The 21,274-nt window shown below is 53.8% G+C and overlaps 7 protein-coding genes across 7 annotated transcripts; 5 read left to right on the top strand and 2 right to left on the bottom strand.

Moving 5' to 3' along the window:
* Positions 1-574: 574 nt before the first annotated feature.
* Positions 575-4,816, bottom strand: BO80DRAFT_422789 (DDB1/RSE1 family protein). Its single transcript, XM_025718896.1, has 3 exons — positions 2,477-4,816; positions 1,009-2,293; positions 575-960 (listed from the first exon to the last, which is right to left on the bottom strand). The coding sequence occupies exons 1-3, from the start codon at positions 4,558-4,560 to the stop codon at positions 934-936; spliced, it is 3,396 nt and encodes a 1,131-aa protein (XP_025578200.1). The 5' UTR covers positions 4,561-4,816; the 3' UTR covers positions 575-933.
* A 508-nt stretch (positions 4,817-5,324) lies between these two features.
* Positions 5,325-7,349, top strand: BO80DRAFT_422788 (ubiquitin domain-containing protein DSK2). The gene is made up of 2 exons (XM_025718895.1): positions 5,325-6,122; positions 6,180-7,349. Exons 1-2 carry the CDS (start codon positions 5,661-5,663, stop codon positions 7,113-7,115), a joined length of 1,398 nt encoding a protein of 465 aa, XP_025578199.1. The 5' UTR covers positions 5,325-5,660; the 3' UTR covers positions 7,116-7,349.
* Positions 7,350-7,579: 230 nt separating this feature from the next.
* On the top strand, positions 7,580-10,603 carry BO80DRAFT_401147 (transmembrane 9 family protein). Its single transcript, XM_025717552.1, has 5 exons — positions 7,580-8,016; positions 8,081-9,426; positions 9,470-9,922; positions 9,967-10,187; positions 10,233-10,603. The coding sequence occupies exons 1-5, from the start codon at positions 7,932-7,934 to the stop codon at positions 10,249-10,251; spliced, it is 2,124 nt and encodes a 707-aa protein (XP_025578198.1). The 5' UTR covers positions 7,580-7,931; the 3' UTR covers positions 10,252-10,603.
* Positions 10,604-12,163: 1,560 nt separating this feature from the next.
* Positions 12,164-14,485, top strand: BO80DRAFT_376118 (putative choline sulfatase). The gene is made up of 2 exons (XM_025716648.1): positions 12,164-13,009; positions 13,060-14,485. The coding sequence occupies exons 1-2, from the start codon at positions 12,599-12,601 to the stop codon at positions 14,398-14,400; spliced, it is 1,752 nt and encodes a 583-aa protein (XP_025578197.1). The 5' UTR covers positions 12,164-12,598; the 3' UTR covers positions 14,401-14,485.
* A 211-nt stretch (positions 14,486-14,696) lies between these two features.
* BO80DRAFT_462543 (nitrilase) lies at positions 14,697-16,184 on the top strand. The gene is made up of 2 exons (XM_025722522.1): positions 14,697-15,209; positions 15,310-16,184. The coding sequence occupies exons 1-2, from the start codon at positions 14,793-14,795 to the stop codon at positions 16,159-16,161; spliced, it is 1,269 nt and encodes a 422-aa protein (XP_025578196.1). The 5' UTR covers positions 14,697-14,792; the 3' UTR covers positions 16,162-16,184.
* On the bottom strand, positions 16,182-17,233 carry BO80DRAFT_462542 (putative glycerol dehydrogenase Gcy1; the record flags this gene model as incomplete). Its single annotated transcript, XM_025722521.1, has 3 exons — positions 16,182-16,646; positions 16,690-17,164; positions 17,211-17,233. 3 exons carry the CDS (start codon positions 17,231-17,233, stop codon positions 16,245-16,247), a joined length of 900 nt encoding a protein of 299 aa, XP_025578195.1. The 3' UTR covers positions 16,182-16,244.
* Positions 17,234-17,707: 474 nt separating this feature from the next.
* BO80DRAFT_500161 (glycoside hydrolase family 35 protein) lies at positions 17,708-21,230 on the top strand (the record flags this gene model as incomplete). Its single annotated transcript, XM_025724220.1, has 6 exons — positions 17,708-18,497; positions 18,541-18,670; positions 18,708-18,822; positions 18,865-20,650; positions 20,741-20,893; positions 21,199-21,230. The coding sequence occupies 6 exons, from the start codon at positions 17,708-17,710 to the stop codon at positions 21,228-21,230; spliced, it is 3,006 nt and encodes a 1,001-aa protein (XP_025578194.1).
* Positions 21,231-21,274: the final 44 nt, after the last annotated feature.

The raw sequence follows: 21,274 nt of genomic DNA, 5'->3' as shown, positions 1-21,274 counted from the left end.
TTCTTGCAAACCTGTTGAAAAGATCATCTAGAGGTGAATATGTGTACAATGCTGCGATTCCTACCTATTCCCACTATCCCCTTTCCCCCCCCTCGTCTCCTCAGAGTATTGCTAAATCTGTCATCGTTTGCTCTTATCCCACCACTCCTATCACTACTCCTTCCTACCTTGTCTTTATTATCCCTGTCCCTGTGTTTCATTTTCTCGTACTCCGTATGGTTCTCGGCATTTCCCAACTGCATAGAAATCTGAATGACTCCAGTTGAGTAATAGTGTCTCTGGTCGAAAAGTATATCATATTCCATAAAGTTATCACTATGATCGTCCCCAAACATCTCCTCTATCACTGGAGAGGTTACCTCTACTTGTTGAACAAACATCCAAGCACATACTGTGGATATATAAAGACTGACCAGGACCATGGCTGATCTGGGGCTTCATGACTACCTAGAAATATGACGGATGAGATGGGGAATTAATGCTTCCGATGGAAAGCTGTGTGGTTATGAGCTAGGTGTAGTTGCGTATAGCAGTCGGTACTTTAGGATGGATGGATAAAGATTCAAGACGAGTATTTGCATTCATGAAGAGTGACAGAGCATTGGTTGTATAAATACGTCATGTCCCGACGGATAAATTACGATCATATCCGTGGCATGCGGATAAAATCGTACTCAAAGATCGTCGCAGGCATAGCCTTCTTCTCGTCTCGTACAATCTGTACCTGGTACAGCTGCATCCAGCTCAAGATCAACCGAGGGGAGCGGGAGATCGAGCGAGGCAAGAGACTTGCATTACCACCTACGTTGAACACCAACCACGGATACCATCAGTCATCTGGTATTGGATACATGTACATGTTTGCAAATCAACTATGGGGTATCTGAAACCCGCATACAGCATTAGTCCTGATAAGCGCCGAATCCATTCAAATCAATACGCCACCCGGGTCCGCATGTCCTGTGCTCGTTAGTCATCATTCTTCCACAGAGCAGTGCAGCAACTTACCGAAATCTTCCGCTCGATTTCCCGGACTGAACGGTCCAGTTCCGCTGCGATCATCATCTTCGTATCATTAGGCAATAAAAAGTACATCTCGCACAAATCTCCGTCAATGACACCCTTGACCGGTGCGTAGTAGCTCCGGTAGATCAGGTGGTCCCGTCCAGCGAGAGGAGGGTGCTGTGCAGCCAACTGCATCTCCAAGTTCTGGAAGAAGTCCACATCCTCTCGGCTGATGAACGGCACCAGCATACCGATCGTACCCTGGAAACCAGTCCAGACGAGAATGTCCCGACCACCAGCCACGAGTTGGGTCTTGGTCAAGCTCGTGGGGATGTCCTGGGTATACACGTGGATCATCAGCTCGAGCCGGTTAGGGGTTCCTTGAAGATAACCGCGTTCATGGATCAGATGGGCACCTGACCCATCCTCGTCCGCCTCTTCAGACGTCTTCTTGGGGCAACGCAGCAGCCAGAGATTTCCGAACTTGTCACCACCGGCAGTAGTCTCGTAATCGACCATGGTAGTTGCGGTTGTCCAACGAGACACCGAGTCATCCACAAACGGAATCAAGACATTCTCTTGATACTTGTACACAACATAGGTGACACTTTCCCGGACATCACTGACGATGATTCGAGAGCCCTGGGTCTGGAGACCAACAATAGTCTTAGGCACCACCGGCGCCTGGCACTTACGGAGGAGCTGCTTCATACCAAGGTCATAGATTCGAAGCAACGATCCGACGCCGACAGCCAGGCGGCCTTGGAATCCCAACAGGGCAAGAGGAGGTTCCTCAACCTTGGTCTTGTGGATAAATTCAAGTTCTCTACCATCTTCTTGGAAACGGTAGATGTGAATGTAACCACCAGCGGAAGAGGGCGGGTTCACACTCAGGTCTTTTGCGGTTCCAACCACCAGGAAAGTCTCGTCATCTTGGCTGGTGAACGGGACCGCTGCGACGCTGACCGCCGCTTCGTTCTCTTCAAGCTCGATAGTGTGAATGACAGCCTTCGCATCCAAGGGATCAACCACTTGAATGCAAGAAGCCCAATGACCGGTGGCACGGGGGTATCCAAAGTCCTCTGGCGGGAGGATGGTCTCATCACCGCCGCGGGACTTGGAGTCTTCAAGCAATTTCGCCCGAGTGGACGGAGACAAGACATTGTTGTCCGACTCGATGACGTAGAAGTATGGCTGCTCAGGGTGCTTCAAGAAGCGGCGCGGGGTATATGACAGAGGAATCGACTGTTGCAACATATTGTTATCAAGCTTTTCGATAGAGAAGATCCTAGCAAGCCGGTTAGCGGACATTCACCAGACAAATCCATCGGCAAAGCATATTGGGTAGGCTGATCTCAGTAGGAACAATTGGAAAAATAATAAAAAAGTTTTTCCACATGGATATTCGGATCCCAGTTCTCATCATACGATCAAAATGTAGGGAGGGGAAGGATTGCTGAAAAGCACGTACCGTAAGTTTTGACCCTGAATACCGACCATACCCTCCACACACTGCTCACTGGAGAAGTTCCAGCCCCATTCAAGGCCGACATAATCCAGGGGCGTCAGCATGAAGCCCTTGGTTTGTACATCCGAATAACCCAGCCAAGGACGCGAGCTCAGAGCAAGCACAGCCGTCTGTCCCTTGACCGAGACCTGGAAGAGCTTCACAGGCTTCGATCCTAGGAAGCGCGTGCGGGTATCTGACAGCTCACCCGTAACCTCATCCAGCACGGTTCGGAGGTAAACACCTGAATACAGACCGATGTGCAGATACAAGGTCGTTCCACCGGAACTGGAATCGGCCATCGACATGATGTTCAGGGCTGAAGGAGCAGCTGTCAGGGCCTGAACAGACTTGTTTTCGAGGGTCGAGTCTGGATCCAAGCTGAGAATGCGAACCGTCGAGTCATCACACCCGACAGCCAGGAAGGAACTGCGAACTCGACCTTCGGGAACCTCGCCTAGACTCAGACAGGTCACAGTGCCCGACATCTGACGCCGCTCGTCATACTCAGCCAGAGAACCATCCGAATCCATCTCGAAGTAGACGATTTCACCGGAGCTCAAAGCGACGGCGACCTGACGCTCGTTGGTTGCGGCAGCCACAATCGACCGATGCTGAGGAGCAGGCCACTCATTGACTCGTCGATCCGCAAGGATGTGACGGATACCCCGAGGATGGATTTGAATCAGCGAGTCCTCGCCCAGCTGCTGGACGGCCAGCGTTGGCGCAGTGGAAAGGAAGCCAGTGTCCGTAACTTCCTCCACCGTCTCACCGATGCTGAGGACAAGGGTGCCGTTGGCAAAGGAAAGGATGATGTAGGCGTCGAACTCGTCGGATCTGGTGAGCTTCGTGGTCCAAACGTTGGAGGGCACACTCGGAAGCTCAGATTCAACAATTTCCGACACCTCTAGGCCATGCTTGAGCGTCCTGAAACTGCTCCGAGCGCCAGCGCCAGAGATGGTGTAGATTTGAGGCGCATCATCCTCGGAGATATTCAGGATCTTGCTGTCAATCAACGGATTGAGGGAGTTGATCGTCTCGACGAGGTTGAGGTTCTCTGCGCCTCTGGGTCGGAAATAGATGGGCTCACAAGGGATCGAGGGATCCGCGGAGTACGACTCGCTGGTGAACTCAATCTCCTCGTCATCGTCACCGAGCTTCTCAAACTGGTAGAAGTGATGGTTACCAGCCTCACTGGCAACGTATAGGAAACCGCTCTTGAGAATCAACAAGCTGGATGCCAACGGAACGGTATCGAAATACTTGATTTTGAGACGCTTGACTTCACCAGTCAGCTGACCGTTGTCGTCCTCAACCATGTCAATGGTGAGCTTGAAGAGATCACCGTCTTCGGTCTGCAGGAGAAAGAAGAAGGCACCCCTCATCTTGTGCATTACTCCAGCAGTGATGCAGCGCTTACGCTCGGGGTTCTCAGTGGCGCCACTACGGCGAGGAATCGGCACACGGAAGGCATCTTGGTTGGAGTGACGATAGGTGACGCTATCCTCGGCGCACACCAATACACCACTGGGACCATCCGCACCTCCAGGGACTTGGAAAAGCATCGACGCCGTGCGGTCCACTGGGTCAGACCACTTTCGGACAACGTGATTGAGACCAAGGTCCAACTCATAATACACAATGTGCTTCTCAAGCTCCTCAAATGCTTGACCCGTCGGATCCTGATCGGACTCGGAGTAGTCTACCTCAAGCGCTGCGAAGATCGGGTTTTCATACCCAACATCTAGCGCGGTCATGGCAAAGACCAGGGTCTGCGGCTTGTGGGCTTCAAGCGGGGATGAGATCGTCAGCTCGGCCTGCGAGTTCCGATTCAGAACGTAGACAAGCTTGTTCTTCTCCACAGAAGCGATGATGCACGCACGGCCCTTAGGGTCGACAGCCAGATATTGGCCTGGGACCACGCGGCGCACGCCAGACTTGCCAAAGGTCTCGAGGTGAATCCGGTTGAACCGGTTCTGTGAGGGCACATACTCGATGATGGTGATGCGACCTGAGTCTGAGCCAATGATGATGTAGTCTAAAGGCATCTCTCAGCACAGTTCAACCACCAAGACCCAGTGTCAACCTCGCCGCCCGGGGGCACGTCCCATCAAGAGGGGACGAATCGGCAAAGGATCGTGCTGCCCGGGAAGCTTGAAGAATCACTATGATGATCTCGAACGTCCAGACAGGGAACCATCACATACCTTTATTGCTACCGGCCAGTCTGAAGGCAGCCAGGGAGCGGATGATGCCAAAGACATCTTGGGAGAAGAGCGGAGTGACCTTGCCCTGCGTCGGATCAGGACGATGGATCGTGAGCTTCGACCCCGACGCGGTGACGATCTGCTGTTCCTTGGTCCCTGCAAACTGACCCAGAATGGCTTGGGAGATCGCAGTAGGAGGCTGGATCGTCAGGGAGTACATGAACATGTGCGAAGTAGTCGCCATGGTGAACGGACGCGGCTCTCACGAGCCTGTACCGTGGAGGGGTTGTGTTGTTTACGACGCGATTGTAGCCAGGGTGACACTACAGTGTAAGCAGTCCCATTGCTAGTGGAGCAGATAGGGAAGGAGGACTCTCGAAACCGAGTGTCCTCACACTGAGGGCAGGTTGGGTGGAAAGAAAGGACCGAGCCAACACGCGTGTCTGCAAGGAAGGAAAGAGTGAAAATTCCAGTGCGAAGAGGAAATGGGAGCTTGGGGCAGTTTGCCTGGTTTGGCTCAGTCACGTGAACAGCTTGCGGTACGGCACCATACCGAGCTTGCGCTGGGTTTCTAGGCATTCGCCCACACCGGCGGGAGGAATACCGTTTGGGTGGTACCAGGCGCATGCGGTCACGGTCCCACACCGGTGGAAGGCGGACGATGGGTTTCTGCCCGCTTCCACCTCGCCGGTTACGCTATCATCCGCTAACTGGCCGAGACGGACGGACTGACTGCTCGGGCTGTCGCTGGAAGAGGACAACTTCCTAGTCCATTGTTCACATCTTCCCATCCGTTCAGTGCCCATACCAACTCTTCGCTCCCCACCATCCTTGGGTTTGATCACTCTCGTTGACACCGTTCTTGTGTGACGTGATTTTGTCTCATCAGGCTGACTGCCTCGGACCCCTCGACCCCCCTCCACCGCCGCAATCCATAGACCATGGCTGATGACACCGCCACGGCCGAAGATGCGCCCATCACCTTCAATGTCAAGTCCTCAAATGATGCTAAATTCACCCTCACCCTTCCCTCATCCACACCCGTGTCAGATTTGAAGGAGAAGCTCGCATCATCGGAATATGCCGATACTCCAGCTGAGCGTCAACGTCTGATCTACTCGGGCCGAGTCCTCAAAGACAACGAGACCCTGGCGACGTACAAGATCAAGGATGGACATACTATTCACTTGGTCAAAAGTGCTGCCAGCAACCAGCGCCCCGGAGGTGCTGCGCCGGCCACCTCGACTGCGCCAGCTGGCGCGGCTGTCAATGCCCCGGCTGCTGGTGTTCCTACGAACCTCGCTGCCGGCACCGGCAACAATCCGCTCGCTGGGCTGACGGGCGCGAGATATGCTGGGTTCGCGCAACTCCCAGGTGCAGGCATGTTTGGTCCTGACGGTGGGGTAGGTCGCGGTGTGTCCTCCAGTTGTTCGAGCGACTGCTAAATTGCTGCTTTCCAGATGGGTCCTCCTCCTGACACCGAAACGATGCTCAATATGCTCGAAAATCCCCAATTTCAGTCCACCATCAACGAAGCCCTGCAGAACCCCGCCATGATTGATATGATGATCCAACAGAATCCCATGCTGCGCGACATGGGTCCCGGCGTGCGACAAATGATGCAGAGCCCGGAGTTCCGCCGCATGCTCACCGACCCGAACTCGATACGTCAGATGGTACAAATGCAGAGAGCCATGGGTGGCGGGGGTTTGGGCGGCAGCGCATTCCCAGCTCCTGGAGTCACCAACACCACGCCTGAGGAAAACCGAAACACCCAGAACAACAATGGTGCCACTCCCACTCCCGGCGCCGCATTCAACCCATTCATGCCCGCTGGACTTGGTGCTGGAAATCCTTTTGCCGCCCTCTTTGGAGGCAACCCTATGATGGGTAACCCCGCTGCGGGGACGCCGTCGAGCACCTCACCCACCGCAGGCGGCGACCAGACAAACACTACACAGAGGGCTGCCGGCGCCACCGGAGAGAACACTGCCGGGCAAGGGCAGAACCAGCCCAACTTCCAGAACCCGTTCAGTCTCTTCAACCCCGCGCTCTTTGGCGGCCAGGGCGGCCAGGCTGGTGCGAACCCTTTCGATCCGCAGCATAATCCGTTGCTCCGAGATCCAGCGCTGCTGCAACAAGTGATGCAGTCCTTGGGAGCTGGACCGGGAGAGGGGGGTGCGGCTGGGGCCAATCCTTTGGCGGCACTCTTTGGGGGTGGGCTCGGCAGTCCCCCTCCGCAGGACAACCGGCCGCCCGAGGAACGGTATGCCGAGCAGCTACGTCAATTGAACGACATGGGATTCTTTGAGTTTGAGAGAAACATTGAGGCTCTCCGCCGATCTGGAGGTAGCGTGCAAGGAGCCGTGGAATATTTGCTGAGCCATTCTTCCTAATCATGATGTGTGCAAATTATTCTCTTCTTGTTGTTTTGTTGTTACTTTTATTGACGATGCATTTCTGCGTATGTGTCGATGCGGAACGACAAAGTCGATATTGGCGGTTGACGGTTTTCTCAGTACCCTTCTGCGTGCTCTTTACTGAGGGTGGCTGAACCTTGTAGCAATTCTGTGGCAGCCAGCCGAAGGTGATATTTAGCAGATTTATGACAATTTATGATGGTATTCACAGATCGCCCCCGACGTAGGGTGCCTGAGGATTTAGGCACCGTGGAAAAGGAGACTGGCTGGACCACGGCTCATTTGCTCCGGAATGGCACTAAACCCGTTGAGGGGCGTCCGGGTGGTCTTCGCCCGTCCCGAAACAAAGCATCAACCCCGTCCTTCCGTAGATTGATCCCCTCGATCTCTCCTCTTCATCCTCGCGGTCTGTTCGCTTTCTCTGGCATTCGATGCCGATTCCACTCGTTCTCTCGGCCTGAGTTGTCCTCCCGCTCTTCTATCTTCCGTCGCATTGAACCGCTGGATCTTGTTCAATACCTATTCGTTGGGCTGCGTCATCTGTCCCCGTTGCCAACTTGCCAGTCCTTTCGTCGGTGCCCCGATTATGTTCGCCTTTTGAGCTCAGGCCCGCCAATTCTATTCGCACATACCACTTTTAATCCACACGAGTTGAGCTCAGAGGAGAAGATCGGGCGGTCAGTTGAACGTGATTGATCTGCATCTGGGATCTTCGTATTCGCCACGTACGAACCGCTGTCTACGATCGTTGCAACCATCACTGCTTGGGACGGAACTCTCCACCATCCGATCATGGAGTTAACCCGGTTTTGGCGTCCCCGCCAGTGGACGCTATGGCTCCTGTTTGTTTCGTATGCCTATGCGTTCTACATCCCTGGTAGGTTGTCTATGTTGCGACGACGCTGTTCGCACTGTCGCTTACGCGTGCATGCTACCGCTAGGTTACTCGGTTAAGCGTTATAATGACGACGAGCATATTCCGCTCCTTGTAAATAAGATCTTCTCCGACCACACTCAGCTCCAGTATGCCTACTTTGACTTGCCTTTTGTCTGTCCTCCCAGCGGCCGGTCGCATGGCGGATCCCCATTTGGCTCGGGGCAGAGTGTTTCGCTAAACCTGGGAGAGATCCTCCGAGGCGACCGCATTATGACCTCCGATTTTGAACTGCAGATGGGCAAAAACGTGGAATGCCAGGCGCTCTGTACGCAGGAAATCAGCCGCAAGGATGTCAAATGGAGTCGTCAGCTCATCCAGGAAGGCTACGTGGCGGAGTGGATCGCGGATAACTTGCCTGGAGCAACTAGCTTCGTCACCGTCGATCGTAGTCGCAAGTACTATGCCACTGGCTTCAAGCTGGGGTTCCAGGAGTTCTCGCCCATCGACGGCAAGGCCCGGTACTACATCAACAATCACTTTACCATTGTCATCCGCTGGCGGTCGGCCCCCGAGGGCGGCAAGGTCATTGTTGGATTCGAAATCTATCCGAAGAGCATCCGCGCGGCCGATCACCTAGAGGGTGGCTGCCCCAAACACGTGCATGAGGCCCACGATGGATTGGAATTGTACATTCCCCCGGACCTGTCCAAGCTGCGCGAGAAGTACCCGGGGTCGTCATACATTCCGGAGGACGATGATGAGCTCGAAGATGATGCTATCTTGAAGATCCCCTACACCTATTCGGTTTACTTTAAGGAGGAAAACGGGGTCGAATGGTGGAACCGGTGGGAGCTCTACTTCAGCAACCAGGACGAAGGCTCTACGACTCATTGGCTTGCAATCCTCAACTCGATGACTATCGCTGGTGTTCTTGGAGTGGCGGTGTACGTTATCTGGAGTCGGACGGTACAAGGAGACATCAAGGGCCGTGGAGACGGAGTCATGGAGGATGGCAAACTCAAAGTTCGGGCTCCCAAAGCTCGGTCGGAGCGAAAGGGCGATGGGCTGCTGGAGCAAGGAGCGGATGTTGAACGGGATGCGGATGTCTCATCCGACGACGAGGGTCTGGACGATGTGAGCGGCTGGAAACTCCTTCATGGGGATGTGTTCCGGGTGCCCCAGTACAGTGGACTCCTTGCGCCGCTTGTGGGTTCCGGCATGCAGCTGTTGTTCATGGTGTCGGGGCTTCTGCTACTCAGCTGCCTCGGGGTTCTGAACCCGAGTTTCCGCGGCGGATTCGTCAGTGTTGGGATGGGCTTGTTTGTTTTTGCTGGTCTCTTCTCGGGGTACTTTTCGGGGCGCCTCTACAAGACTTTTGGCGGCACTTATTGGCGGAAAAACACCCTCATCGTAAGTCACATAACCCCTCGTGATGCTAGTGCTGACTGTCTAGACTGCGTTGTTCTTCCCTGGTCTGGCTTTCTGCCTCATCTTCATTCTCAATCTGTTTGTGTGGGCGCAAGCCTCTAGCACTGCCATTCCTTTTGGTACGCTGGTTGGTCTTTTGGCTCTCTGGCTGCTCATCCAAGTTCCGCTGGTCTATGTTGGCAGCTGGTACGGCTACGTGCGCACGGCACCCTGGGAGCACCCGACCAAGACCACCTCCATCGCACGCCAGATCCCGCCGCAGCCCTGGTACCTACACAGCATCAGCGGGACGCTCTTGACCGGACTGGGACCGTTTGCCGTTTTGTTCATCGAGCTCCTGTTTGTGTTCAAGAACCTATGGCAGGACAAGAGTGGCTACTACTATGTGTTTGGCTTCCTGAGCGCTGTTTCGACGGTGTTGATGGTGACCGTCAGTGAAGTGACCATTATCGCGACGTACACTCAACTCTGCGCAGAGGTAAGTCTCTTGACCGGATAGGGGAGCCGAGCTGACTGGAGTAGAACTATCATTGGTGGTGGCAAAGCTTCCTCACTGGTGGAAGCAGTGCGTTTTGGGTGTTTGGCTACTGCGTGTGGTACTACATCTTCCACCTACACATCACCGGCTTTGTGTCGAGTCTGCTGTTCTTCAGCTACAGCTTCCTGGCGTGCGCGGTGTATGGTCTCCTGACGGGCACGGTTGGATTCTTGACGGCATATGCATTCATCCGCCGCATCTACAGGTAAGTTAATGATCCGGAAAGCAGACCGACGCTAACCGAGAACAGTTCTGTCAAAGTTGATTGAATGCCGAGCCAATGACAACAATTGACCGGGCCGTCATGCTGATGACTGTCCTACGTGGCATCGCCATGCTCAATCCTTCGACACCTGCGTCTGTCATTTCTTTGAGAGAAAATGGGTTGGCGGCGGGCTGCAGCGGTGGCCTGTGGCCCTGCTTGATATATATACATCTGTCATTAGCGAAATCATAGCAGTTCCTTGTACCGACGACGAGGTGGCGAGACCTCAAAATGTAGTTGCCAAGGCTCCTCCGCAAGGGACGGGGCACATGATGCACGACGCCTCCGCCAAGCGTCCCATGTTTGAGACCGCATCGCGGAGGTGCCAAGCCGGTGGAATCAATTTTTGCTAGCCCTACCAGGTTGTCTGTACCAGACCAACATGTAATGTGCCACCTCAACGGTAACTGGGCAACCGCTTGCACGACCTCACCCAGCCTAGTACCACATGCAGATGCCAGATCCAAATTTTAGGCACCAGTCAGCACCAGTCAGTTTTTCTACTAGCACCGTAGATTCCTCAAACAATCCTACCGGTCAAATACCAAGACCAAAACTAGTCATGATATTCACGTCTCTCAATGCGGGGAAGCTTTCCTTCCCCATTCCCCAACAACTCTCCGGTCTTTGGAGGTTAAACAGCTAACCAAGCAACCAGTCACTGAACCAACAACCACTACCGTTACAAGTGGGTTGTCCACGTAATCCGGGGTAGACGAATTCTAAATCCTAAATCGTAAAAAGTCAACGCTAATGCATGATCATCCCGCAAAGTCTACGTAAACGCGGGATGCACGGTACTTACATCCCTAGCCATGGGATGTGATAGGATGGATGGTGCGGATGGGGAATGATGCCATAGGTCCGGGCGATTGGTATAGCGCTAATGTTTGACAGTTTGATTGATTCATCTTAGATTACGGAGTACAGATTATGGGGTACATTTCATGGCTTAGAAATACTGTGTATGGGGGTAGGATTGGGATCTGGCATGTGGGGATGATTTGTGTGACGGTTGGGTTGATCATGGGACTGGTTGTTCGTAGGAAGTATAGAGCGATTGTGGTGATTGGTGGGAGATTACCATGGATCGGGGAAGCAGGTGATGCCGGTATGAGAAGGTGGTGGTGGTGGTGGTGGTGGTGGCAATTTGGATAGGGTTTTGGTTTGCGTGATGGAGAAGGTATCCTCATTACTCTGCCCAGTTTTAGTACACTGTAGTTAGTATTGTAGTAGTTGAGTTTGATTCAATTGGAGTCTGTGGTATCGGTCACCCTCGACTAGGTTTCTGTCACATTGGTTACTGTACTACTCCCCTGACAGAAACCTGGCGGTATCGCGTGCCTCCAAGCCTCCAACTCCCAGGAAGGAAATACCCGATGGCCGGCTGACCAACCAGTGGTCGTGGCAAACGCGCTGACGCATTCCGGTTAGTCCGCTCTCCGGACCCCTGTCGGAACCGATCGGGGTGGGTTGGTTCAACCAATCGCTAGGGAGCACCTCGCCAAGAGGCCAAGAGTGGGCGATCCGGAGCGATGCTCGGCTGGAGAGACCGGGGAAGAGGGCGGTGTAGGTTTTGGTGTTATCTCAGATACGGGTATGTAGAGATAGGGGTGTTACTGACATACTGTTAATATGCAGGAGGGAGGAATGGGGTGCACAGATAGATAAGCACCCTGGTACTATGTAACCGAAACAGTCACGCTAGATTAGCCGCCACCGATTGGTCGCGTGGCGAGGCTGAAGCAGGTTGAGCAGGCTGAGAAGCGGTGGTCTGTAACAGTACAGTATACAGAGTACTGCGGAGTACGGAGTACCTAGGTTATCTATCTCCTGGTAATGGCCGGGTTATCAACGTATCAACCGGGAACTTCCTCCCGCAGCCCAGCCCAGCCGTGAGACACATTTTCAAGACTCAGGAGAAACCTGAAGAATCGCCAGTCTCTCAGCAGCTGCTGCATGACTCTCCTGAAGATCCCTCCCCGTGGCTTTGCGATCACCTCCCTGCGTCGTCAACCATGGAACCTCCCGCAATCACACCATCGGCCCCGCTGATGGTTCCATTGTTGCGGTGACATGGAGATCTGGTGCGACGCCCGTAAGCCCGTTTTTCACCTCTTCCCATGGATGGTTGGTCAATTTCTGCTTCCACATCCTTCCGTCTCCACCGGCCTTCACTCCAACTACTTATATCCTGGATTCCCGCCTTTGCTTTGTTCAAGCCTCTTCACCGAACTCAATCTCTCATTGTCTTTTATCGCCATCCGTCTGCTCGTCACCATTTCGACATTGCAGTTCATTTCTTCCCTGATTGACTCACTTCTGCGTCGGACAGCGCGTCCATCACCATCATGGCGGCGAAGAAGCCTAACATTCTCTACATCATGGCCGACCAGATGGCGGCGCCCCTGTTGGCCTTTCACGACAAGAACTCCCCCATTAAGACTCCTAACCTGAATAAACTGGCTGAAGAGGGTGTCGTCTTTGACTCAGCCTACTGTAACTCGCCGCTCTGCGCTCCGTCGCGTTACGTGATGGTGACAGGGCAATTGCCCTCCAAGATCGGCGCCTACGATAACGCGTCCGATCTGCCAGCAGACACCCCAACTTATGCTCATTATCTGCGCCGTGAAGGCTACCACACGGCTCTTGCTGGCAAGATGCACTTTTGCGGTCCTGACCAGCTCCACGGTTATGAGCAGCGTCTGACCAGTGACATCTACCCTGGTGATTACGGCTGGTCCGTGAATTGGGATGAACCAGTAAGTCCTTAAGTTACCTTGAGGCATACACAGTGAATTAATGAAAATAGGATATCCGTCCCGACTGGTACCACAACATGTCCTCTGTGATGGAGGCTGGCCCTGTGGTGCGCACCAACCAGCTTGACTTTGATGAGGAGGTCATCTACAAGTCGACTCAGTACCTCTACGACCATGTGCGTCACCGCAACGACCAGCCTTTTTGCCTGACGGTGTCTATGACTCATCCACATGACCCTTATGCCATGACCAAGGAGTTCTGGGATCTCTACGAGGACGTCGACATTCCCCTGCCCAAGCATGGCGCCATTCCCCACGATGAGCAGGATCCCCACTCGCAGCGGGTGCTCAAGTGCATCGACCTCTGGGGCAAGGAGATGCCCGAGGAGCGCATCAAGGCGGCCCGCCGCGCTTACTACGCCGCTTGCACCTACGTCGACACCAACGTGGGTAAGCTGCTGAAGGTGCTCGAGAACTGTGGTGTGCGCGATGACACCATCATCGTCTTCACCGGCGACCACGGCGACATGCTCGGCGAGCGTGGCCTTTGGTACAAGATGGTGTGGTACGAGAACTCGGCACGGGTGCCGTTCATCGTGCACGCCCCGAAGCGGTTTGCCCCTAAGCGGGTGTCGGAGAACGTGTCGACCATGGACCTGCTGCCGACCTTTGCCGGGATGGTGGGCGCACCCTTGATCCCGGAGCTGCCCTTGGATGGTGTGTCGCTGATGCCATACCTGACGGGCGAGGAGGGCGTCAAGACGGACACGGTGCTAGGCGAGTACATGGCTGAGGGTACGCAGTCGCCGACGGTGATGATCCGACGTGGCCGCTACAAGTTCGTGTACTCTCTGATCGACCCGCCCATGCTGTACGATTTGGAGACCGATCCCGCGGAACGGGTCAACCTGGTGGCGGGACTGACGGAGACGCCCCAGCTGGAGACGCTCAAGCCAGTAGCCGTGACACAGCTGCATCCGGCACCGCTGCCGACGCCCAACGACTCGCCGCGGGTGTCCCCGATGCAACGCACGTCGTCGTTCCCATTCCCGACTCCTCCCCGCACGCCCAGCCCGGCCAAGACGGCGTCTGCACTGCCGACCACCAGCGACCCAGCGCAGCTACTGGCGTTCTTTACGGAGGAGGTGCACGCACGCTGGAACTTGGTGCAGATCCGAGAGGACGTGCTACGGTCTCAGCGTCGACGCCGACTAGTATACTCGTCGCTGATCAAGGGCACCCCATCGATCTGGGACTACGAGCCGCGGGTGGACCCGAGCGCCCAGTACGTCCGCAACCAGGGCAAGGGAGCCTTGGACGATGTGGAGTTGATTTCCCGTTGGCCTCGCGTGCTGCAAGAGGTTGCGAATGCCAAGGGGGTGCACGTTTAACTGGTTATTAACAGATTTTCGGTGGATTACGAAATTGCGATGGATTTTGCGATAAAATGTTGTCATCTAGCGAGGCGCATGGTGCATTTCTAGCACTGCTTTTGTACCATAGGATTGAATACTACTGACAGAATACTATGACAGAATACAACTGAAGAAGACTGGAATAACATTCTGTAAACAAAGAGATCACGTCAGTCATGTCACACGGCATGTGAACCATGGATCTCTCCATTGTGACCTCATCCATCCCCTCACCTCACCCCTCACCCCTCATTCCTTTCCTCTCACGATATTATCACTCATACCGAACCACCACACTTTACCTATACATACTACCCACTGCACATATCATCAATAACACTCTAATAAATAATCCTAATAATCAAAAAATGTCCCCCCAACCACTCACCCTCGCCATCACCACAACCCCAACCACCACACTTCAATCCCTCCCTCAAACCATCCACCTCGCAGCCTCGAAAGGAGTTCATATCCTCCTCGTCCCATCCATGACACCCCTTCCTCTTTCTCAACCACCAGAAACAACAACGAATCCAGCACAAAATATCCGAGAAACATACCTACAGATATACAACCACGCGATTGACCTAAACGATCCCCACACTTCACCAACCACCACAGCGAAAAGCAACAACACTAGAGAGGATCTAGAGCAAATCGCTCACACGACAAACCTCTACCTCATTATCGGGCTGCTCGAACGCGCAAAAGGGCGGATATATCGCTCTGTGGTGTTTGTGCATCCGTGTGATGGGGTAGTGAGTGTGAGGAGGGGGAGTAGTTTGGTTCGTTATCTTTTCCCCTTTTCTTCTTATTCTTATTCTTCTCCTTATTGTTCTTTTTCTAAGGGAAAGAAGGAATTGTGCTAATGGGTGATATGTATAGACTGGAATTGAAAAACTCCTTCTTACGAGTGGACCATCCACCCCAACGAACACAGCCCCAGTTACTACGAAGATCAATGGGGTGGATGTGAAGATTGGTCTTGGAATCGGGGGTGAGAATTGGGTGACGGGGTTTAGGGAGCGGATGTATAGGGATGGAGATGGAGATGGCATACAAATTTATATCGCTTTTGGGGGGAAGGTTCTGGGTGATTTTGGAGGAATTAGTGGCGTTAGTGGCGGGGATGCTGGACACGAGAAAGAGGTCTGGGAGGCGTTGGTGCGGACGGTGGCTGTTGAAGGACGGGTGTTTGGGTTGGGGGTTTGGGAGGGGGGTTCTGGGTCTGGATCTGGGGATAGGGCTGGGGTTGGGGGTGGTATCGGTGATGCAGATGGATTCCAATTCGGTGCGTTGCATACACATCCCACTATGTGGAAGAAACGGTCCAGGTCGATTACAGCGGAGGGACCGCATGAGATTGTGTGGCCGGAGGTACATACGCAGAGGGATGATGATCCTGATCATGAGCAAGAGCAAGAGAAGGGTGATGAGGGGGTAGGGGCAGTGGTAGGTTCAAGGGCGAGGAGATCTACGGCGGAGGGACCCCATGAGATCGTTTGGCCGGATACACATGCCGATGAGGATTGGGTCAGTCCGGGGAGAAAGGAGAAGAAGGGGATGGGTAGGGTTTCTGCGTGGATGGTAAGCCCGTTGGGGGAGATGCTCGCTCCAAAAGAGGCAGATGGCTTGCTGGTGAAAGAGATTGATTTGGAGGATTGTATTCGGGCTCGCTGGGATCAAGACAGAGGTGGCTTGGGGGATGTTTTTCGGTTGGTGTTGGAGGGGAGTTAAGTACGTGTGTGGTATAATTTCTGGATAGTGTTGATATCGTGGTCTATCTGTATGTATGTATCTATCATGCTGAATGCTCTGCACTACTCATCATCGCCTAAGAATACCTTGCCGTCCATCGCCGGCGGAAGAAGCCCACCTTGGAAGATCTTGAACCGTGTGGGAATACCATCAATCGCCTTCATCTCCTCCGGGCTCAATTCCCAACCATCAAGATCAAAGTTGGCCTGAATTCGCTCAGGATTGGCCGACTTGGGAATCACCGACCAGCCCTTCTGCAGGCCCCATTTGAGAAGGACTTGCTGTATGGATCGCCCTTTCTGTTGAGCCAGCTCGATAATAGTTGGATTCTTGTACAGCAGCGAGTCGATGGATCCGAGACACGAGTATCCCGTGGTGTGAATCCCCTTGGCCGTGTTATACGCGACCAACTTAGGAGATGGGTGGCAGGGATGAAGCTCAATCTGGTTCACAGCCGGAACAATCTAACACCATCAGCAACCATCCTACCCTCATGGCATAACCTACCTTAACCGCTGCATCCGCCAACAACCTCTCCAGATGGGTAATCCCAAAGTTCGAAACCCCAATGGCCTTGACCTTTCCCGTAGCCGGCAACTTCTGCATCTCAATCCAGGTATTAACGTAATCCCAGTTCGGCACGACCTTGTCACGATCGTCCGGATCGACCGCGCACGGCCAATGCATCAAATACAAGTCCACGTAGTCGGTCTGCAGGGCTTGCAAGGAGGCGGCCAGACCCTCAGGGACCCGGGTATGCCATTGATTGCCCAGCTTGGTGGTCAGGAAGATTTCCTGGCGCGGTACGCCCGAGTCTTTGATCGCCTGGCCAACCTCCGCTTCGTTGCCGTAGACGGCGGCGGTGTCGATGTGTCGGTAGCCAGCAAGCAAGGCTGAGACTACGGCGTCTCTGGACTTGCATTGCCAGGTGCCGAGGCCGATGAGTGGGATCTCGGCTCCGGTGTTTAAGATACCTTTCTTCCTGCAGAATTCATCAGAGGTGGTCTGAGTATTGGGGATAGTCTTACTGGGTGAAGTTGAGAGTCGCCATGCTGGTGAGTTGGTGCTTGGAGGATGTGGGGTTGAGTCGGATTTATAAGGCGTCAGCCTAGATGCTTAGTCAAGGAGAATCCAGCCTTGTCAAGCAACGAAGCCAATACTATTGTGGAATGGCTTCTCATCAAATTTCTGACAGGCCAAAGACCTTCGAGGATGATCGGGCTGTTCCGACTCGGCATGCAGCTGGCCAGTTGTCCGGGGATTGCGGGGCTGGTGAGGGGTGATTCCACAATCAGATCCACCACATCTATGGGCATTAGTTCTATGGGGCACCTCGGGGTAACATGTTTGCTTCTAAACTGCCGAGTTCACCCCTTGGTCTACTTCACTGCTGTCACTTCCCCGCTTCTCTTCGGATGCATCTCCCCGGAGTTCTGCCGATGTCGCAGCATCAGGACGCACATGTATAAAGTGCACATTCCAGCCATAATGAGCTGTTTCAAAATACTCAGAAACACTACTTGCCATGCGCTTCCTCCCTCTCCTCCTGGGACTAGCCTCGGCTGTCCTCAGCATCCAAAACACCAGTCTGAGCCAAGAAATCGTCACCTGGGATGACAAGTCTCTCTTCATCTACGGAGAACGTATCCTTCTCCTGTCAGGCGAATTTCATCCCTTCCGTCTCCCATCTCCAGGTCTATGGCTGGATGTCTTCCAAAAAGTCCGCGCCCTCGGCTACTCCGCCGTCTCGTTCTACGTCGACTGGGCCCTGCTCGAAGGACAGCCCGGCCACATCCGCACGCAAGGGGTCTTTGACCTGGAGCAGTTCTTCGACGCTGCTCAAGAAGCGGGACTCTACCTGATTGCTCGCCCAGGCCCTTACATCAATGCCGAGGTTTCTGGGGGAGGTTTTCCTGGCTGGCTGCAGCGCCTGGACGGGCCACTCAAGCGAACGAATTCATCCTACCTGGCTGCCATCACGCCATACATTGCTGCCGTGGGTGAGATTGTTGCGCGGGCTCAGATCACCAATGGGGGTCCAGTTATTCTTGTGCAGCCGGAGAATGAATACACCATCTGCATGACGGAGACTGGCTACACCCAGATGAACAACGAGTCGGTCACGGCCGCCAACAACATGTGTCTGGAAAAGGAATACATGGCGTATGTGGAACGTCAATACCGCCAGGCTGGAGTCGTCGTTCCTCTGATCGTCAACGATGCCGAGCCATTGGGCGACTGGGCCCCGGGCACCGGAGTGGGAGCGGTGGATATCTACAGTTTCGACTTCTATCCCCTTCAGTGGAGCACAGCCCGTATGTTTCGTAACCTCGGTGTCTTCTACTGCTAACAAAGCAGCTCCCAATGCGTCGAACTGGTCATCGCTGAACAACCCGCTCGAATGGTACAATTACACGGTTCATGAGGCGCAGAGTCCTACCACTCCGGTTTCTATCTCCGAGTTCCAAGGCGGAGTGCCTGATGCCTGGTTTGTAGCTCATATTCTTCTTGAATTCCACTAACAGGTATAGGGGAGGAGTGGGCGTGGATACTGGTGCCGCATATATCGGACCCGAGTTTGAGCGCATGTTCTACAAGCTCAATTATAGCTATCGCGCGGCCCTTCAGAGCCTCTACATGGTATGTCGCCCATCTACATCTCGGCCCGTGCTGACAGTTTAGATTTTTGGCGGCACCAACTGGGGCAATCTAGGCCACCCTGGAGGATACACCTCGTACGACGTCGGAGCTGCTATTAAGGAGGACCGACAAGTCACTCGGGAGAAATACAGTGAACTGAAGCTGCAAGCGGGCTTTCTGCAGTCATCGCCAGCCTATCTAATATCGCAGCCCGACAATGGCACTTATGGGGTTTATACAGACAGCACGGCTCTCGCGACTGCACGCTTGCATACCAACACCACGAACTTTTATATTGTGCGCCATGGTGAGTTAGCAGATGATGACACTGTGTCGTACAAACTGCAAGTCTCTACGTCCATCGGAAACATCAGTATTCCCCAGCTGGGCGGATCTCTCAGCCTGCATGGGCGCGATTCCAAGATCCACGTCGTCGACTACGACGTGGGAGGCATCAACTTGATCTACTCGACCGCCGAGGTGTTTTCCTGGAAAAAGGCCGGCAACAAATCCGTCCTCGTTCTCTACGGGGGCGAGGGAGAAACCCACGAGTTTGCAGTCCCGGGCGCCCTGACACCGTCCGCCGTGGAAGGCGATGGATTGCTCATCAACTCGTCTGCATCCACGGTGATTCAATGGTCAGTGCAGCCCTCGCGCCGCGTGGTTCATTTTGGGGAGCAGTTGGAAGTCCATCTGCTGTGGCGGAACGAAGCCTACAACTACTGGGTTCTGGATCTCCCCCTGCCAGGCATCTCCCGCCACGCCTCACCCTCGCGTGCCAATAGTTCAATCATCGCTAAAGCGGGTTATCTCCTGCGGACTGCCAGCGTCTCCGGCACCACGCTGCAGCTGACCGGCGACCTCAACGCCACCACCGAGCTGGAAATCATCGCAGCACCCCCATCCATATCCACCGTCTTGTTCAACAGCCAGCTGATCACAACAACCAAGACAAACGGCCGCCTCCATGCCACCCTCCCCTACCAACCACCCCCATTCGCTCTCCCCTTCCTGTCCTCCCTCCAGTGGCACTACACCGACTCTCTCCCCGAGATCCACCCAACCTACGATGACGACCTCTGGACTGTCTGCAACCACACCTCCAGCCACAACCCCCGGTCCCTCACCACTCCCACATCCCTCTACTCCAGCGACTACGGCTACAACGGCGCCTCTCTCGTCTACCGCGGCACCTTTACCGCCAACGGCTCCGAATCCGCCCTCTACCTCCTCACCGAAGGCGGCTACGCCTATGGCCACTCTATCTGGCTAAACAATACCTTCCTCTCCTCCTGGCAAGGTAGCCCAGCGGAAATGTTTCACAACCAGACCCTCCTCTTCCCCTCTCTTCAACCAGGGGGAATCTATACACTTACCATCCTGATCGACCACATGGGCAACGACGAGAATTTTCCCGCCAACGGAGCCATCATGAAAGATCCGCGCGGTGTGCTCGACTATACCCTGTATGGACGCGAGAAGGATGTCATTTCCTGGAAAATGAGAGGGAATCTAGGTGGGGAGAACTACAAAGATCATAGTCGAGGACCGTTGAATGAGGGGGCGTGGTATGCCGAACGTCAGGGGTATCATCTTCCTGGAGCGCCGGTGGAACAATGGGAATCTAGTCACTCGCCCACGGAGAAAGTCATATCTGCCCCGGGCATACGGTTCTATGCTACGGAGTTTGACTTGAGTCTTCCAGAGGGATATGACATCCCGCTGAGTGTAGTGTTCACCAACACTACTGTCCTTAACTCGACGGACGAGTCACCCGCCCAATTCCGCACCGAGATCTTTGTGAATGGATGGCAGTTTGGGAAGTATAGTGAGTTCATACCGAAGTACCATACCTTGTCACCTTTTGACTTCTTCACGCACAACTCTATACATAACAAAAAGAAGTCTAACCAAATAGTCAACCACATCGGTCCTCAAACCCGCTTTCCTATCCCCGAAGGAATCCTCAACTATAACGGCAGCAACTATCTCGCTCTTACGATCTGGTCGATGGATACACGACCATTTCAACTCGCTGGAGTGCAGCTCCAAGCTGATGCCGTGATCCAGAGTGCGTATCGGAAACCAGAACTGGTGGTAGGGGAGGGATATACGGCGCGGGTAGATGCCTATTAGCTCGAATTGTGGAAGCGGAAGTAGTATAATTTCAGATGTGACAAAGAGACTAGTGCCTACTTGCTCGTTTGTGGCCTCCCATGGGGTAGAGAGATGTGTTAAGCGATAGAATTACTACGTATAAGGACTGAAGATCATTTCAAGTGGAGGTGGTTGAAAATACTGTTTGACTATGTATATTTATTGTACATGAGATGCTTGTAAAATATTGATCTTTACTAATTATTTAAGATTAAATAGTAGTCTATGCTGAGCCGCACGCGGCACGATGATCCTAAACTAAAGAATAGAATGAAAAAAAAAAAAAAAAAAAAAA

The sequence above is a fragment of the Aspergillus ibericus genome (genome assembly GCF_003184845.1).
Source record: "Aspergillus ibericus CBS 121593 unplaced genomic scaffold BO80scaffold_8, whole genome shotgun sequence".
Lineage (NCBI taxonomy): Eukaryota > Fungi > Ascomycota > Eurotiomycetes > Eurotiales > Aspergillaceae > Aspergillus > Aspergillus ibericus.
This window is presented reverse-complemented; position numbering and strand designations above follow the sequence as displayed.

What these genes read in the sequence shown, in the direction of transcription:
- BO80DRAFT_422789 (XM_025718896.1), bottom strand. Translation starts at nt 4,560, where the DNA reads ATGCCTTTAGACTACATCATCATTGGCTCAGACTCAGGTCGCATCACC. An exon ending in ATTCAGGGTCAAAACTTACG is followed by an intron (nt 2,294 to 2,476) that starts GTACGTGCTTTT and finishes CCGGCTTGCTAG; the next exon opens with GATCTTCTCTATCGAAAAGC. An exon ending in AAATCGAGCGGAAGATTTCG is followed by an intron (nt 961 to 1,008) that starts GTAAGTTGCTGC and finishes TAACGAGCACAG; the next exon opens with GACATGCGGACCCGGGTGGC.
- BO80DRAFT_422788 (XM_025718895.1), top strand. Translation starts at nt 5,661, where the DNA reads ATGGCTGATGACACCGCCACGGCCGAAGATGCGCCCATCACCTTCAAT. An exon ending in TGTTTGGTCCTGACGGTGGG is followed by an intron (nt 6,123 to 6,179) that starts GTAGGTCGCGGT and finishes GCTGCTTTCCAG; the next exon opens with ATGGGTCCTCCTCCTGACAC.
- BO80DRAFT_401147 (XM_025717552.1), top strand. Translation starts at nt 7,932, where the DNA reads ATGGAGTTAACCCGGTTTTGGCGTCCCCGCCAGTGGACGCTATGGCTC. An exon ending in GGCGGAAAAACACCCTCATC is followed by an intron (nt 9,427 to 9,469) that starts GTAAGTCACATA and finishes CTGACTGTCTAG; the next exon opens with ACTGCGTTGTTCTTCCCTGG. An exon ending in ACACTCAACTCTGCGCAGAG is followed by an intron (nt 9,923 to 9,966) that starts GTAAGTCTCTTG and finishes TGACTGGAGTAG; the next exon opens with AACTATCATTGGTGGTGGCA.
- BO80DRAFT_376118 (XM_025716648.1), top strand. Translation starts at nt 12,599, where the DNA reads ATGGCGGCGAAGAAGCCTAACATTCTCTACATCATGGCCGACCAGATG. An exon ending in CCGTGAATTGGGATGAACCA is followed by an intron (nt 13,010 to 13,059) that starts GTAAGTCCTTAA and finishes TAATGAAAATAG; the next exon opens with GATATCCGTCCCGACTGGTA.
- BO80DRAFT_462543 (XM_025722522.1), top strand. Translation starts at nt 14,793, where the DNA reads ATGTCCCCCCAACCACTCACCCTCGCCATCACCACAACCCCAACCACC. An exon ending in TGAGGAGGGGGAGTAGTTTG is followed by an intron (nt 15,210 to 15,309) that starts GTTCGTTATCTT and finishes TGATATGTATAG; the next exon opens with ACTGGAATTGAAAAACTCCT.